The 15,629-nt window shown below is 41.8% G+C and overlaps 1 protein-coding gene across 1 annotated transcript in view; it reads left to right on the forward strand.

The window, feature by feature from the left end:
* The window catches only part of RYR3 (ryanodine receptor 3), a 336,967-nt gene that overhangs the window by 318,995 nt on the left and 2,343 nt on the right, over positions 1–15,629 (forward strand). Inside the window, exons 97-101 of the mRNA XM_056852142.1 lie at positions 2,731–2,877; positions 6,493–6,627; positions 10,337–10,493; positions 12,389–12,453; positions 12,572–12,672. Of these exons, the coding sequence (XP_056708120.1) occupies positions 2,731–2,877; positions 6,493–6,627; positions 10,337–10,493; positions 12,389–12,453; positions 12,572–12,672 (605 nt within the window). The remainder of the gene's footprint in view (positions 1–2,730; positions 2,878–6,492; positions 6,628–10,336; positions 10,494–12,388; positions 12,454–12,571; positions 12,673–15,629) is intronic.

Here is a 15,629-nt window from a genome sequence, read left to right on the forward strand (position 1 = left end):
GTGAATTCCTGAACAAGGTGGATCTGCCCACAGGTCCTTGGTGCAAGCAGCACCCCTACATTTCACATTAAAAGTTAGAGAACTGTTGAAGTTTGAATGAGGTACGTAAGAACCTGAAACTAGACCGTAGTGCATGTAACAGGCGTAAAAGGCTCCAATCAAGAAATTGGGGAGGGGCTGTGGCTCAGTGGGAGAGCCTCTGCTTGTCATGCAGAAGGTCCCAGGTTCAATCCCCGGCATCTCCAGTTAAAGGAACTAGGCAAGTAGGTGACGTGAAAGACCCCTGCCTGAGACCCTGGAGAGCCGCTGCCGGTCTGAGTAGACAATACTGACTTGGATGGACCAAGGGTCTAATTCAGTAGAAGCGCAGCTTCATGTGTTCATGTGTTTATTCTTGAGGTCAGTTCTTACAAAGCATGACCCAAGTGGTGTTTAAAATCCCACCAGCATTTTAAAATCTATTTGTTATTCAGCATGTGGAGGAAGGGGAGAGATGTAGTATGGGAATAACATTCAACAAATGTGGTGCATGTGCTCAGATAAACAGAAAGACTGTTCTGCTTATCTCTGCACATGTGTGCCTGTGTAGTGTTATGTTTGCACGATTCTTTACTGAACTTCATAACCAGAAATAGTCCCTGATTCCAGTGCATTTACAGTGTTTATTCACTGGGGTTTTTAATGGTGTGTAAACTGTAGGTATTGCAGTCCTAGGGGCAGATGCAGTTTTGCCACAAAAATGATAAATCAGTAAGTTCAAACACAGAGAAAATGGGTTGTAAAAGGCCACAGCTTTATTGATTACAACAGAAAGGAGCATTTGGCGAGGCATGAGGACAGATCCAGGCATCGAGTGACCACCCTGTCATTCAATTGAATGATCCCCAACCCAACTGTTGGGGTAGCAACCGTGGTGGTGAACCAGTGGTTCCATTAGGACAGAAATCACCACCTGGGAGTGGAACTACACAACAGCCCCCAAGCTGGAAATCCATGGTAGGCTCCACCCCAAGATCTCTTATGGGAGTCCCCAAAAAGGAGGAAGGCACGTACACAGACTCATCTTCCCCAAACTGGATCCATCCCGATGCCAAAACCGCCTGAGCTGTGACAAAAGAAAACAGCAACAAACCATGAAACGGGGAGGTAGGGTCCACTGTGCTGAGAACAAGGCCAGGCTGCTAGACAGTGTGGCCTTAAGTAGACCACGGAGGCGGGGCAACACCAGCCCAACTATATCCTCCACCTTCACCACTTGGCCTGACTGGCAGGCCGCCCCTGAGCCTACATATAGGCTGCACAAAGGGCCTGGAGCCCTGAGGATGGGCCAGCTCCATTTTTTAAGCAAAACAGCTGCCCCACAATAATGGCTTCATTGCAGTATTTTCATGCATTTATGATGTTTTGGGCTGCTAATTTTCTGGAAAATGCAAAAAAACCCCACCACTTTTCACAGTCCCCCTTAAAATCAGAACTTGTGGTAAGCACTGTACTGTTAAAAAGGAACTTGTTTGAAAGTTTAAGAAGTGTTCAGCAGCTCCATGAAAAAATATATTCATAATTCAATCCATTATGTTTTTTAGAAAAATTAAAATATTTTCATATTTGTCACATGTTTTCAGTGAACCACAAACTCTATTATACAGAGATGAGCAAAGCATGTAACATCTCAGATGGCCAGGGGAGGGGTGGAGTGGTAAAATCAGCATACAGATGTCACAGCAATCTGTCCCAATAACCTGACAACAGTAAATGCAGGGGGGGGGGAGACCAGTGGAGAATTTCTTATGGTCTGACACCCGTTAATTCCTCTTTGCACCCCACCCAATTCCTTTGCACTTTGCACTATAGGGGCTGTATACAAAGAGCCCTATGAGTATGAGAAAATAATTGGCGGGAAGGCTGAATGAGCCCCCTCCTCTCTGGCTGTGGCAAAAAGGAACCCTCTGCTTCTGAGGGACCCTTGAAATAAAGGGCAACAAGGAGCAAGCTTTTGCCACTCTTTGCCAAGGCCAGATGCCTGGTATGGGAAAAGTGACCCCGATCAAAGGGGGGAGAATTCTGAAGCCTTGTGTTTTAGATACCAAGAAACAGTACTCTTTCCCTTTGTTTTTTGCATTCTGCAGTTTCACCACTTAGTTTTCCCCCATTCGTTTGTGTGTGCATAGAATCAAACCATGTTACAATTTGTTCGTTGATTTCTGAGTAACTTCCCTGACATGCTGGCTGCTTAAGCTCACGCTACCTTTTGAAGGAGAAAAGGGAGGTGAGATCCCTTCCTTATCTCACACACTCATGCATCCTGTGTTCAAGAAGAGAATTATTGCTTTGCCTAGAGCAGCCACTTAATATACTCACATTCTCTGGGTGGTGGCAGAATATAGGAAAGGGATATCTGGGATTTAGGAGGCTAAGCTGTCAGCATAAAGTCTAATGTGTTGGCATGCACTCCACAGACCCAAAAATACAGCAAAACATAACATGCTTGTACCCTCAGACCTCTGATATCAATGTTAATTACTGGGAATTTACAATGCAAAGAAGTCGCAATGTGTAATATACTCTGTGTGTGTGTGTGTGTATAAAATCACTCTGTAAAATTGCAAAAAAACAACACCTTGACTGATGCAACTCCCATTTGTTCATTTGGCCTGGAATACCTAAGAGCGCTCTCTCTTTCTCTTTCTCTCTTTCTCTTTCTCTCTCTCTCTTTGACAACATTTTCTTCAGTCCTTCTTGTACTTAGCTTGGTACACAACTATGTCCATCCTCGGCCACTACAACAACTTCTTCTTTGCTGCTCACTTGCTTGATATTGCTATGGGGTTTAAGACTCTGCGTACCATTCTGTCTTCTGTAACTCACAATGGCAAACAGGTAAGTTTCCAGTAACTATAATGCATGTCTATCAAACTAACCATGACATCATAATCAGAAATGATCCCTTTTAAGCCCATTAACTTCAATAGATTTCAATAGAAGAATGTAACTTTGCTTAGGGTGGCACTGTAAGAACCCATTCCTGAGGGGGACGGCGAACCTCAGCATTGGGGATGGTGCAGCTGAAAAGCCTCCTCAGAGGCTTTCTGGCCATCGTGGAGGGGGGGGGAAGCCTTTTTCCAAAATAAAATCAAGGGGAAAGGCTTCTCTCCCCCCCTTCCACACACACATAGGGGAAAGCGAGCCTGCACAGCCTAAAAAGTTGGTGCAAGACTGCCAGCATCCCGAGAGGCATTTCCAGGGAGAAAGGGGTTGGGAAGCTGCCTAAAAGCAGCTCCGCTCCCTGGAACACCCCGGAAATGCCTCCCAGCATGCCGGCATAGGGATTTGCACAGGGAGAATGCTGGTGGAAGGTTCCGCCGGAGCCTGAGTCCCTGTGGCATGGCGTCCTGGGGCAGCGTAAGTGCCCATTATCTCCAGAAAATGGGCACTTACGCTGCTGCGGGATCACATCAACTCCTAAGCCAACTCTGCCCCACCTTCAGGAATGCACAGTAAGTCACCTACTCAACGAAACAGTCCTACTGTCAATGAACCTGAAATGTCAAAGAAATACTGTGTTAGTCATGTAAGCGTATACAAAGGCTAGGTTTTAGGGATGCTATATATTATCCACAACTTCACGTGATGTATCCATCAATGGACTATACCGCTACAGATTACAAGTAATGGCACCAAATGCTCCCTCATTTTGAAACAAAACAAAAAATCCCTCTAAGAACAGGGACTAAGAGTCAGGGACTCCTGCGTCACAGGCGCATAGTCGGGCATTGTGAGGTGTACAAAGAAATCTGCCATGAGTCACTGCCGATGGAAAGGCATTTAATAATCTTGCCAACATGAAGGCTCTTCTCTGGAATAAGAATGGTACATTTGAGACTGGATGTTATTCAACTCTCCTGGGTCCAGAATAGGTTTCTTTTGAAGTGGATGCACCACTGTCCACTTCAAGGCAAGAGTAACACCTCTTCTCTCAGGTGATGGGAAAATATTGTTATTTACACATGTTTCCATTTTTGAGTTTGAAAAAAGATATTTGTATTAGAACATCCAAAATCTCTCCTGAATGTTGTACAGTCTTTTAATGTAACATCCATCTTGGCTCAGTGATCAGTCTTGTCTCGGCATTTAAAAGCAGATGCCCTCTATGCATTGTTAAATTCCTACAGAATTTATTGCGTCAGAGCAACATCCATCCTCTTCCAATCCATTCCTGGCCTTTTCTTTGTCCTGAGACACCAACACATCCTTGAGAAACCATTTTTATACTGATTAAAAATGTGAAATTTGATACAGCTTCTTCCCTACGTTTACACCTGTATTCTATTTTCCTTCTTCTCTCAATGTCTGCAAAAAATTTCAGGGTCAATGTCAGAAGTTGCAAGGGAAATGGTATATTCCTTTTGTTCCTTCTCGGTGGAGCTGGCTGTTGCTAATTCATATGTGGTTCTGGCTGCCCTCCCACTCTAGTTACTTTGTCAGAATAACGGCGTTTAATTCCATCATTTCTGCACTTTGTCAATTCTCTGTCTTTCTCATAGTGATAAAACTTATTTCACCAAGGTCATAGATTTCCATAAAAATAAGATGAGCTATTACATGCAATGATTAGCACTGATGTTTTTTCAGCTCATCCGAGCACAGACAGGAACATAAAGTTTATTTTTAAACAAAAACTTTGCTCCCAGGGGGAACCTTGATACCAAGAGAATAGATTGCTCTGCTGTTGCTCACCCTGCTCCTTTCTTTAAGAGCCTTCAATTGGTAGATTGCATGGGAGCTGAAACTGACCAGACTCAGGCAAAAGCTTGGAAAATTCTAACCTTTGTCAGTTTCTCCTCCAGGTGAGAGTAGCAGAAACCTCAAGGGAGAGACTGACTCACTGCTGGGCATGTGTGAATCTTTGCTGTGAGGCAATTCACTGTCAGCTACTGCTCCCGTCCCCTATTGGTGATGCTTGTTGCATAATAAGATGCTTGGGGGAAGGGAGGAGGGGGGCAAGGGAACGTTTAGCTCAGCATCAGTGATGACGCAGGAGCCTGCAAACCATATTCCCAATGTTCATCCAAGTTTCACTAGTTGTGGTAAGAATAGCATTTCCCAGCAACAAACTACTGCAGTTGAAGTTCTGGGAGGTAATGTGATACATCCTAACTAACAGCTGTACTTGACAACACTGGCTCAGCATCTCTCAGCCTCGAAGCATTCCATTTGCCCCAGGGCCACTGGATTGAAAAGGGGCTTGAGCACAGCTGCATTTTCTGGACTGAAGCCATATCCTTCTTAACACTGCTGTGCATATTTAGAGATTTACCATGTTATTATGCTGTTGTACCCCTATATGCTTTTCATCTACATTGTACAACAAAAACTGTCCGCTGTTTACCCATAAGTAAAATGTCAGTTTCCGTTTCTGATCAACATGAAATACAATTTTGTTTGTTTACATCAAGCATTTAAAAATAATTATAAATTGTTTAGTTGTCAAAGGCAGTGTTAAGTATGCTTAAGCCTATTCATTGGTATTATTTGTTGAACTTCGGCCTCTTTTAGAATCCAATGTCAAGTCAGCTGACTTCACCAGTGGCTGCCCTGCTGTTGGATTAGCAAGCAGTTGAGCCAGTCTTATTCCCATGTATTGAACAGACTGTATCTTGCACTATTTTAGTCATATTCTTCATGTGATTGTCCTGCATAGTGACATTTTCTATTCGCCGAATGATGGGATAGAGCCAGATTAATAAGTCTGTAAAATAACAGTGTTTTGTGTGTGTTAAGTGCCGTCAAGTAGCTTCCGACTCATGGCGACCCTATGAATGAAAGTCCTCCAAAATGTCCTGTCTTTGACAGCCTTGCTCAGATCTTTTAAATTAAGGGCTGTGGCTTCCTTTATTGAGTCAGTCCATCTCTTGTTGGGTCTTCCTCTTTTCCTGCTGCCCTAAACTTTTCCTAGCATGACTGTCTTTTCCAGTGACTCTTGTTGTCTCATGATGTGACCAAAATACGATAGTCTCAGTTTAGTCATTTTGGCTTCCTGATGCTGGTGTGTATTTTCACACACACATACATGCACACCCACTGTAGGCATTAATCAGTAATGCTGAAAAGGGCATTTCAGAGGACAACCTCAGAGCCAATCTACATGTTCCAGCTTCCACTCAGGGAAACTTGCCCCATGTGGTGAGCTACTCCACATGAACGACTTATCAATTGATAAGAACCAGTTTGTGGAGTGATTTAAAGCCTGTATACTGGCTCACTTGGCCAGTGTTGTTCTAAGCATCAAGAAGAACTTATGTACTGAAACCCTGTTTGAAATATTATAAGTGGTATGCCATCCAAAATATATTATGATAATGTCACCAGGTTAAAAAATCATGATGTTTCAGATTTATTGTGTAGGTATTCTAGGTAATTCGTAAACATTGAGAGAGATTTCAGTCCTTAATTGCCTTTTAATTCTGTGTGATGTTTTATTTTGGCTGTGCATAGCTCGTGTTGACTGTTGGACTCCTGGCTGTAGTGGTATACCTCTACACAGTGGTGGCATTCAACTTCTTCCGCAAATTCTATAACAAGAGTGAAGATGAGGATGAACCAGACATGAAGTGTGATGACATGATGACAGTAAGTTGGAGGACATCACTGAAAGAATTTAAACCAGAAATACCACCATGGACTCAGCTGTAAAATACTAATGTTGTACAGACAAAAGTTTAAAATCACACAAATATTGGCTTGGATGTAAACCACCTCAGATGTGAAAGGGATTGTTGCTTATCCCCCTTTGCCCTTCCTGTGACCTAAAAAAAGCTACTTCTGAGGTTTGAGGACCCTTCAGTGGAATAGACTTGGGTAAAGCACAGAGGGAATTGGTGGATATTATCCCCCTCTTTCACATGCAAAGCAAGAACTCACACAAGGGAATTATTTCTTGCCCCTCCCTCTGACCCCTTTACAGCTCCCTAATCTCTCCCTAGCAAAGGTACTCCTGAGTTATGAGACTTGTGGAGGTGGGGATAGTGTGGGCTGTGCATTGTGGCTGTACAGTATCTGTATTTGATACTACTTTTCTTAAAACTCTAATAAAAAAATTCTCACCAAAGGTGGGAGAGGGCCACAAACGATTGGTATTTGGAATTCCTGAGGGAGAGTGCTTCAGTCATCCTGCAAGTCTAAGAAACTTTTAAATAAACTAGAAAAAATTGTCTTTCACAAGTGACTGTTATGTGAAATGAAAATTGATGAAAAGGTTTGCCAGTTCTGTTTGTAATTTCCAGTGCTATCAAGTCAAAGTAGAATATTTTAAGTGCATTTGCTAGATGTCACTTGATCCAAATCCTGACCAACTTATTCCTGATCAGGCTGAAAATCAGTTAATCTGGGAACACCCTACTCTACATTTAGTGAAATCATCTTCTCGGATTGACACGTGTGTGGCTGGTGTAATACAGAGGCAAGATCCCAAATATCCAAAGCTAGTTTCATTTATCTTAGCCTTTTTAATACCAGGTGTGCAGCTTCTACAACCTGTGCTAATTAATTTATTATATTTTAACCAAACCAGGATGTCTGGGATTTTTTGAAGGAATTATACTAAAAGTATAGGTCAGGCATTGTGTTTATTATAATCATCTAGAAACAAGAGATGTGCACACTAAACTTGTAATTGCTTGCAGTCTCTAATTTAGCCACACCTTGCCAACCAAAGTGCATATACAGGCAAGCTGGCATAGTGGCAAATGATTAGTTTCCCAAAATATAGGCATCTCCAATACAGAGCCCCATGGTGCAGAGTGGTAAGCTGCAGTACTGCAGTCAAAGCTCTGATCACGACTTGATTTCGATCCTGATGGAAGTCGGTTTCAGGTTGACTCAGCCTTCCATTCTTCCATGGTTGTTAAAATGAGTACCCAGTTTGCTGGGGGTAAAGAGTAAACGACTGGAAAAGGCAATGGCAAACCACCTGGTAAACATAGTCTGCCTAGTAAACATTGTGATGTGACATCACCCCATGGGTCAGTAATGACCCGGTGTTTTACCTTTTTACCAATACAGTGCATTTATATATAACTCCTATGTTAACACTAGAGGTAGGTACATGGACACATGAAGCTGCCTTGCACTGAATCAAACCATTGGTCCACCAAGGTCAGTACTGTCTACTCAGACTGGTAACAGCTCAGCAGGATCTCAGCTAGAGGTCCTTCCTATACCTGCTACCTGATCTTTTTAACCAGAGATGCCAGGGATTGAACTTGGACCTTCTGCATGCCAAGCAGATGCTCTGCCACTGCACCAGGCACTTTTTGTAGCTTGCCTTAATATTAATTCCAGTCAATGCTTTTCTTTTTTTATCTTAACAGCTACTCATTATGTATCCCCCCCACTCGTATAACACAGACTATAGGATCATTGTCATCTTCTTGCTTGCACGTCCTTGACTGTCCACCATAGATTTTCACAAGTCTTTAGATAAGGCAGTCATTTTTAATCCATTATGGTGTCCCAAATAACTTATCAGTGAATACCCTCCTCATTTATTTATTGCAATATTAATAAGCTGCTTTTTCCATCATGCAGTAACTCCAGGCAGTTTACAAAAAAACCCACCCTGCTGGACAGGAAACAGACACAATCAAAGTCACAAAAGAAAGAAAAAACTCAACTATACAACTTTCTCTCAAAATATGACCTTCCCTGTGAAATTAACTGCAAAATGCCTGCTTACAGAGAACAGTGTTGCATTCCATATGAAAAGCAAACAGTATGGGGGCTTGCTGTACCTCCTTGAGGAGGATGGTCTATAACTCAGAAACCATCTTTGAAAAAGAGCAGAAAAGGAGTGGAATTAACAGATAACTCAAAGGATTTCAACCAGTATATGGTCCTGGGAGGATCTGAGGTGGCAGATACTCAGAACGAATAAACAAGTTTTTTTAATGATATTAAAACCATCAAGATAAGACAATGTTATATAGGTATATTGATGACCTATATGGAAATGTTACTAGCATCTCAAGCTTTTATTCAATTAGACCTTTATGTGTGATGGCCACCAACCAACTCCTTAATGTTAGGTTTGACTCCAGTTTTTTGTGTGCCAGTTTTGAAAAGGCTCGTGTGAGAAATTTGGGTTTTTATCCTCAGTGCAGGGTGATCAGTTTAAAATATCTCTCCTTCACTTGCTGTCAGAATCCATTGTGAGTGGTGAGAAGGGCCAGCCTAAAATCCCAAATGTCCCCTCAGATTTTGAATGCCTCCCAAGATGTATAGAGCTTACAAATCACTAACTGAGATGGCTTTATTGTCTCCCAGTTCCAGCTGACCAGTGCAAAGTAACAGCTGATGCCAATAGATCAATTACCTTCACAATTATAATTCAGCCACATACTCCCCCCACCCCAGCCCCACCAGGCCAGAGTTGCAAGTTATCCTTTTATGTGCAGAAACATGCAGAGCTTATTCAAGACAAGTCTTCACAGTTGATGGGGGATAAAATCCGTCCTATTGTATTTTTCCTTTGATGCAAGCACATGCACATTAGTTTGTTGTTATTGTATTTTGTCCAATAAATTGCATTTTAAACATGTCTTATCAAAGAAAATAAAACGATTTGTAAGCTGGATATTGTCAATCATGCCTGCTAATGAAATGCACCCCCCTTAGCCGAATGGACCATTTCTGGGATTTGATTTTAACATTGTAAGAATTTATTTAAATTGTAAACATTGATTTTAATCAGCCAATTTATTTGAAAGAATTTCTGGCAGACTTTTAAAAATATCTGGGAATAATTAAAATTTGAGATTTTGCAATTGTTCAAACGAAAGGGTTTTTGGGGGCGGGATTAGAACAAAGAAAGAACTGTTATTTTTAAAAAGTGCTTGCATGCAGGCAGTGGCTTTTGGAGTAATTCCTAAGGATGCAGAAATGACTTTATTAATACAGCATTCATTCCACTTGTTCACATTCCCATGGGTTGCATGGATGTGTTTAGCTCAAGTTTCTTTCACCAAATTATGGATAATAGAGAAAAACATGTATCATGTACATGTAATTCTCCATGGCCTTAATTCCGAAAGCTATCCCAGCACAACACAAGAAGTGGATTATAGGCCACTAGAAGGTTTTCCTGTACTAACTCAAATACAATCAATGGGAACTGCATGAAAAGCATGCTATTGGAGTGTGTCTTTAGCATTTATACAACATGGCCTTACGTTCTGTTGAATTTTTTTCCATTCTGTAGAATGCAATGCAGGATGTAGTAGCAGCAAAAAAAAAAAATTTAAAGCAGTTGAATTGGTTTAATTTAGTACTTTATTCTTCCTAGTGTTACTTGTTCCACATGTATGTGGGTGTAAGAGCAGGTGGTGGTATTGGAGACGAAATTGAAGACCCTGCAGGAGACCCTTATGAAATGTATCGAATCGTGTTTGATATCACATTTTTCTTCTTTGTCATTGTCATCTTGCTGGCCATCATTCAAGGTATGTTGACTTAACAGCTAAGATAATATGGATTTTACTCATCTTTCCTAGTAACAGGCTTATAATCAGTGGCATAAAACCAAGCACCGTTAAGGAATAAGATTAGAACAGTGGTGTTCTTGGGACTCTTAGGTGGGTTGAATCCCCACCAGCTGGGATATGAACATCCTTGGAGCCAACATTTTTTGCTACTTGTTTGAAGAACCTCCACTAGTGGGCATGCAGAGAGCAAAGGCACCATGTCTCCTGCCTGGTTTCTATATACATGCAGAAAGGATAGCAGTATGGTGAGGTCACTCAGCAATGAAAAGGATTCATTTTAAGCACCAGCAGGTGCACAAACTCCTCCCCCCATCTCCACACACAAAAAGAACACTGTTGTGCCTTCTCTCTTCCTGTCCCTCATCCTGCCTGCCAACCCACACCCGTTAGTCATCCCGTGCTTCATGAACATGCTTGAAGTGTGGAGCGCCCCCCCCCCATAAAAGCTCTCATGTGCCTTTTCTCTTTTCATACCATTTAGCATGCCCACCATCCACCCTACCAGGCCTACAGCCAGTGTTTACAATTAAAGCCCTTTTCTGTGAGACAGCTGATGTTTTGCTGGTAAGGGACAGAAGCTCAGGCAAGGAATACAGGATGACTGGAGGGATGGGGTGTGGCTGGGCCAGGCTATGCTATGTGAGGAGATGCAGAAGGTAGAAGAGACTGTTTTTGGTGGAAGGGGCTCTGAAACTGTCTGTGCCGGCTTCTGTCCCTCTATGCTACACCTCCTGGTGCTTGTCTTGTGTTGCCTGTCCCTTTCTGGGTCTGCTGTCCATGGTCCTGGCCCTGATTTCAGTGAGTTCATAACTCTATCTCATCTTCTTCCTTTCCTGTGCATCTTGGTGGTGGTGGTGGTAGTGATGAAGATGATGATGATGCGTTTTGGTTAAAGGTGGATACCAGGTCTGAAAAGATTGAAGATTACGGGATTCAAGAAAAAAGTTTAAAAAGACCATCTTCAGAGTGTAAATAAAGAAAAGCATAAGACATTCCTGCTCTCATTAGCCAGGATCGTAGTCCTATAACGGAGCTGCAGACAGTGGAAGACTCAGTAAACATTCATGAACTGGCCATCCATTTCATAGTCACACAGTACTAAGTAAAGTTATAATTTTAAAAGTATTATTTTATGTTCTTGCCTCCCTCAAGTTTATTAACAATGGTATAACTACCATGTTTCGAACAGTTGTTCAATGTCACATGATATGCTGCATAACATCGTGCTCAACACCCTCAGTGCTGGCTACTAAGGAAGGAATTTCTGGAATTTCTGGGTGATACATGCTTTTGAGGGCAGCTTCAGATGTGATGGTGTTGTGGAACAAACAAGGAATGGAAGTGTCTTGTATTTGCTATACTTCTACATCTGCCCCACACACCATCAGGTCTAAAGAAGTGGTTGTAGCTTGCTGATAGTTAAGGTATACTTTCCACCTTAGTCCTCTCAACTATCCATGTTCCATACTCACCTTCTTTGTTTTGCCGTTCTTTCTTCTTTTCTGTTGCCTAAGAGGAATCTCCAATTGTAGTTCCCCTTTCTAGCACTGAACCCTCTTGAAATAGTGTCCATAAATATTGTGCCTGTATGGATCAATACCCACCTCACAATATAGCGTTTTATGTACCCCCAGTATTGCTTTGCTCACAGCTGACATATTTCTTCACCACAATCCCTCCCATATAAGTCATGCTTTGTTTCCTTATCTGGCCTTCAAGTAAAGCACTTTTTGAACATGTTACAACACTTTAATATCTGAGGGGTACAAACAGTAAAAGTGTAATGCTGTGTTCTTTTTTTTTAAAAAAATGTCAGCTCTAAACTCATGCCTTCTTTTTCACTCGAATGCTAGGTCTAATTATTGATGCTTTTGGTGAATTGAGGGATCAGCAAGAGCAAGTCAAAGAAGACATGGAGGTACTTTAATAAGAATACTATATTTTGCTTTGTTTAATATTGAGACCATTTCCTAATAAGTATCTAAGTTAAATCATGGTACCAGGTAAATTTGACTAAAATTTATTTTTATTTCTAGACAAAATGTTTCATTTGCGGAATTGGCAATGACTATTTTGACACAATTCCACATGGGTTTGAAATGCATACTTTGCAAGAGCACAACTTAGCCAACTACTTGTAAGTATATGTCCATTCTCTTTCAGCTCTATAACTGCCCTTATAAAAATACTCAGAGAGGTAACATTTAAATAGTCCATCCTTTTTTCCTTCCACGGCCCAAACTAAAACTTCTAAGCATACCGATCCAAGATGGGGGAGACATACCCATGTGCTGGTAGGAATCATGTGAGCTAATGGAGGTGTCCTCCTGCCAAAGAGTTAACATTCAGTTGACCAAAAGTCATTGCTTATTTTAAAATGATTTGTCTTGTCTTTCAGTTCTTGTAGGTTATCCAGGCTGTGTGACCATGGTCTTGGTATTTTCTCTTTCCTTCTTTCCTTCCTTCCTTCTTTCTTTCTTTCTTTCTTTCTTTCTTTCTTTCTTTCTTTCTTTCTTTCTTTCTTTCTTTCTTTCTTTCTTTCTTTCTTTCTTTCTTTCCTGATGTTTCGCCAGCAGCTGTGGCAGGCATCTTCAGAGAAGTAACACTGAAGAACAGTGTCTCACACCACGGTCACACAGCCCGGATAACCTACAAGAACCGATGAACTGTGACCGTGAAAGCCTTCGACAATGTCTTGTCTTTGTTTATGAATTTTAAAAGTTTACAAATGAAAGCCTCAGATCAATCACATATCCAGAAATAAGTTTCACAAATAATCAAGCAGGAAGTTGCAAAAGCAGCTTGGTTTTTTGGCAGTGGAAGCTGATGAAATTTAAAAGAAAACTCTTCAAAGAAAGCTTTGACTGAATGCCCATTCCTCTGTTAGGTTGCAGCCCAAGTAATTTGCCAAAACAGAACAGTGCAGACACGTGGCTATAGTTATAAAAAAAATAGAGATGTTCAGTAATTCAGATAATTAGAGATAGATAATAGCTGTGTAAGGGGGGAAAGCCAGGTACCACAAATAAATGCCTCCAAGCATTTATGTATTTCAGCATGTAATTGTATGGAAAAAGGTGAACAGGGCAGTACATAGGGACAGCCAGCAACCATTTTCGTGTTTAACACCCAAATTATAACACCCTGTCTCCCATAAAATCATGTACTAGTATTTTAGATGGTGAAATCACTCAAAGGCAGTTTCTGCAGAGGCAAAGGCATCCAATTTATAATGCCTAACAAAAGTAGAAGAGGAAGATTATACGCCCTACAGCTGTCCTCTACAAGAGCATTGTTGCCTTGGCTGCTGAAGTAGCTGTGCTATGTGTGAATACACTCATTTATTGCATTCAGGATGTTGAAACGAGATGTGGGACTTAACATATCTGGGCTGACATGGGCCAACTTTCTTCCTCACAGTGTACCTTTATGACCAAGGTATGTTTTCCTGTGGGCCAGAATAGCCCCTATTTCTGATATCCTTTTGGCTGACATGACAGTTACATAAGGGAAACTGGCGTCCGTGGGCTGGATTCGACAATCTAACAGTGGAAGGCTCTGGTCCAGATGGTTGTTTTTTTTTAAGGGGGGGGGATTGTTCATTCCTTGCAGAAGTTCTTTCTAACCCTGGGAAAGTCCCAGGTCCACATGACCCACATGGAATAAAAACCTTGTGGCTGGAGGACTGCATTGCAAAAGAGGTGAAATCACTCCTTTCGTCCCTCTCCTTCTGTCACTAGAGTTCTGCTGGTGGAAGTCCTCAGTGCAGTCTTCTGGCCCATGTAGCTATTAGTCCACATGGTCCTGCAAACCTGGAAGCAAACTTTCCCAAGCTGAAAAAGGACTTCTGAGGAAGGAGAACAAAAGAGCTGCTAGCCCTGCACCCATTAATTGCTGGATCCAACCCAGTGGTTTGAAGGAAGGTTTTGTTAAGTGGTTTTTGGAACTTGTACAGATGGCAGGTTGGGAATCTGTGGCTGACAAGGATGAGGAAGCTCATCTAGGTGATGACCATGACACCAAGTTTTGAGAGACAGTGAACAGTAGCACAAACATCCCTGAAACCCTGTAGTAGAGATGACCACATTATACAGGATAAATGTGGATGCTTTGGATGTGTGCTGTAAGTGCCACCATCAGCTTTGTGAACATTCATGGAGCAGATAAGAATCTGAACAGGAGAGTGCTCCTGTGAAAAAAGAAAGTTCGTCTGTGGTTAAGATGGCTTGGGATATGCAAATAGGCTGGCATGAAATCCATGGTTTTAGATACTTCCCTTGTCTTTTGCCTTTGGCAATGGTCAATGGGTATTCATCTTATATGTTACTCATAATGAATTCATTGAGCTCATTTGAGTTCAGGGTAGCTCTCTATTCTGCCTTCTTGAGGATAAAAATGATGGAATAAATTTCCAAGTAGGACTCCTGTGATGGGACATAATAACAGCCCAGCTGGTTCAGACCAGTGGCCAACCTAGTCCAGCATCCTGTTTCACACAGTGGCCAGCCAATTATAATGGAGGGCCAACAACAGGACAGAGAGGCTGAGGCCTTCCCCTGATGTTGCCTTCTGGCACTGGTATTTAGAGGTTTCCTGCCTCTGAATGTGGAGGTTCCTTTTAGTCACCATAGCTGGTAGCCTCTAATAGACCTATCCTTCATGAACCTAATACCCTTTTAAAGCTGTGTGTTTGTGGCCATCACTACATCCCCTGGTAGCAAAGTCCACATTTTATTCACTCATTGTGTAAATTATTTCCTTCTGTCCATTGTTAATTTACTGCCTATTACCTTCATTGGATACCCTCAAGTTCTAATATTTTGGGAGAGGAAGAACAAGTTCTCTCTGTCCACTCTCTCTCGCTACCCCATGCACAATTTTAGAAACCCCTGTTATTTCTCCCCTTACTAATCTCTTTTCTAAACTCAAAAATGTCACAGACACTTCAGTCTTTCTTCATAGGAAAAGCGCTCCAACCCCTTAATCATCTTGGTTGCCTTCTTCTGTACATTTTCCATCTTAGCAATGTCCTTTTTGAGATATGATGACCAGACCTGCACTCAGTATTCCAAATGAGGCCAAACCATAAATCTA

Source organism: Euleptes europaea, chromosome 6 (genome assembly GCF_029931775.1).
Source record: "Euleptes europaea isolate rEulEur1 chromosome 6, rEulEur1.hap1, whole genome shotgun sequence".
Lineage (NCBI taxonomy): Eukaryota > Metazoa > Chordata > Lepidosauria > Squamata > Sphaerodactylidae > Euleptes > Euleptes europaea.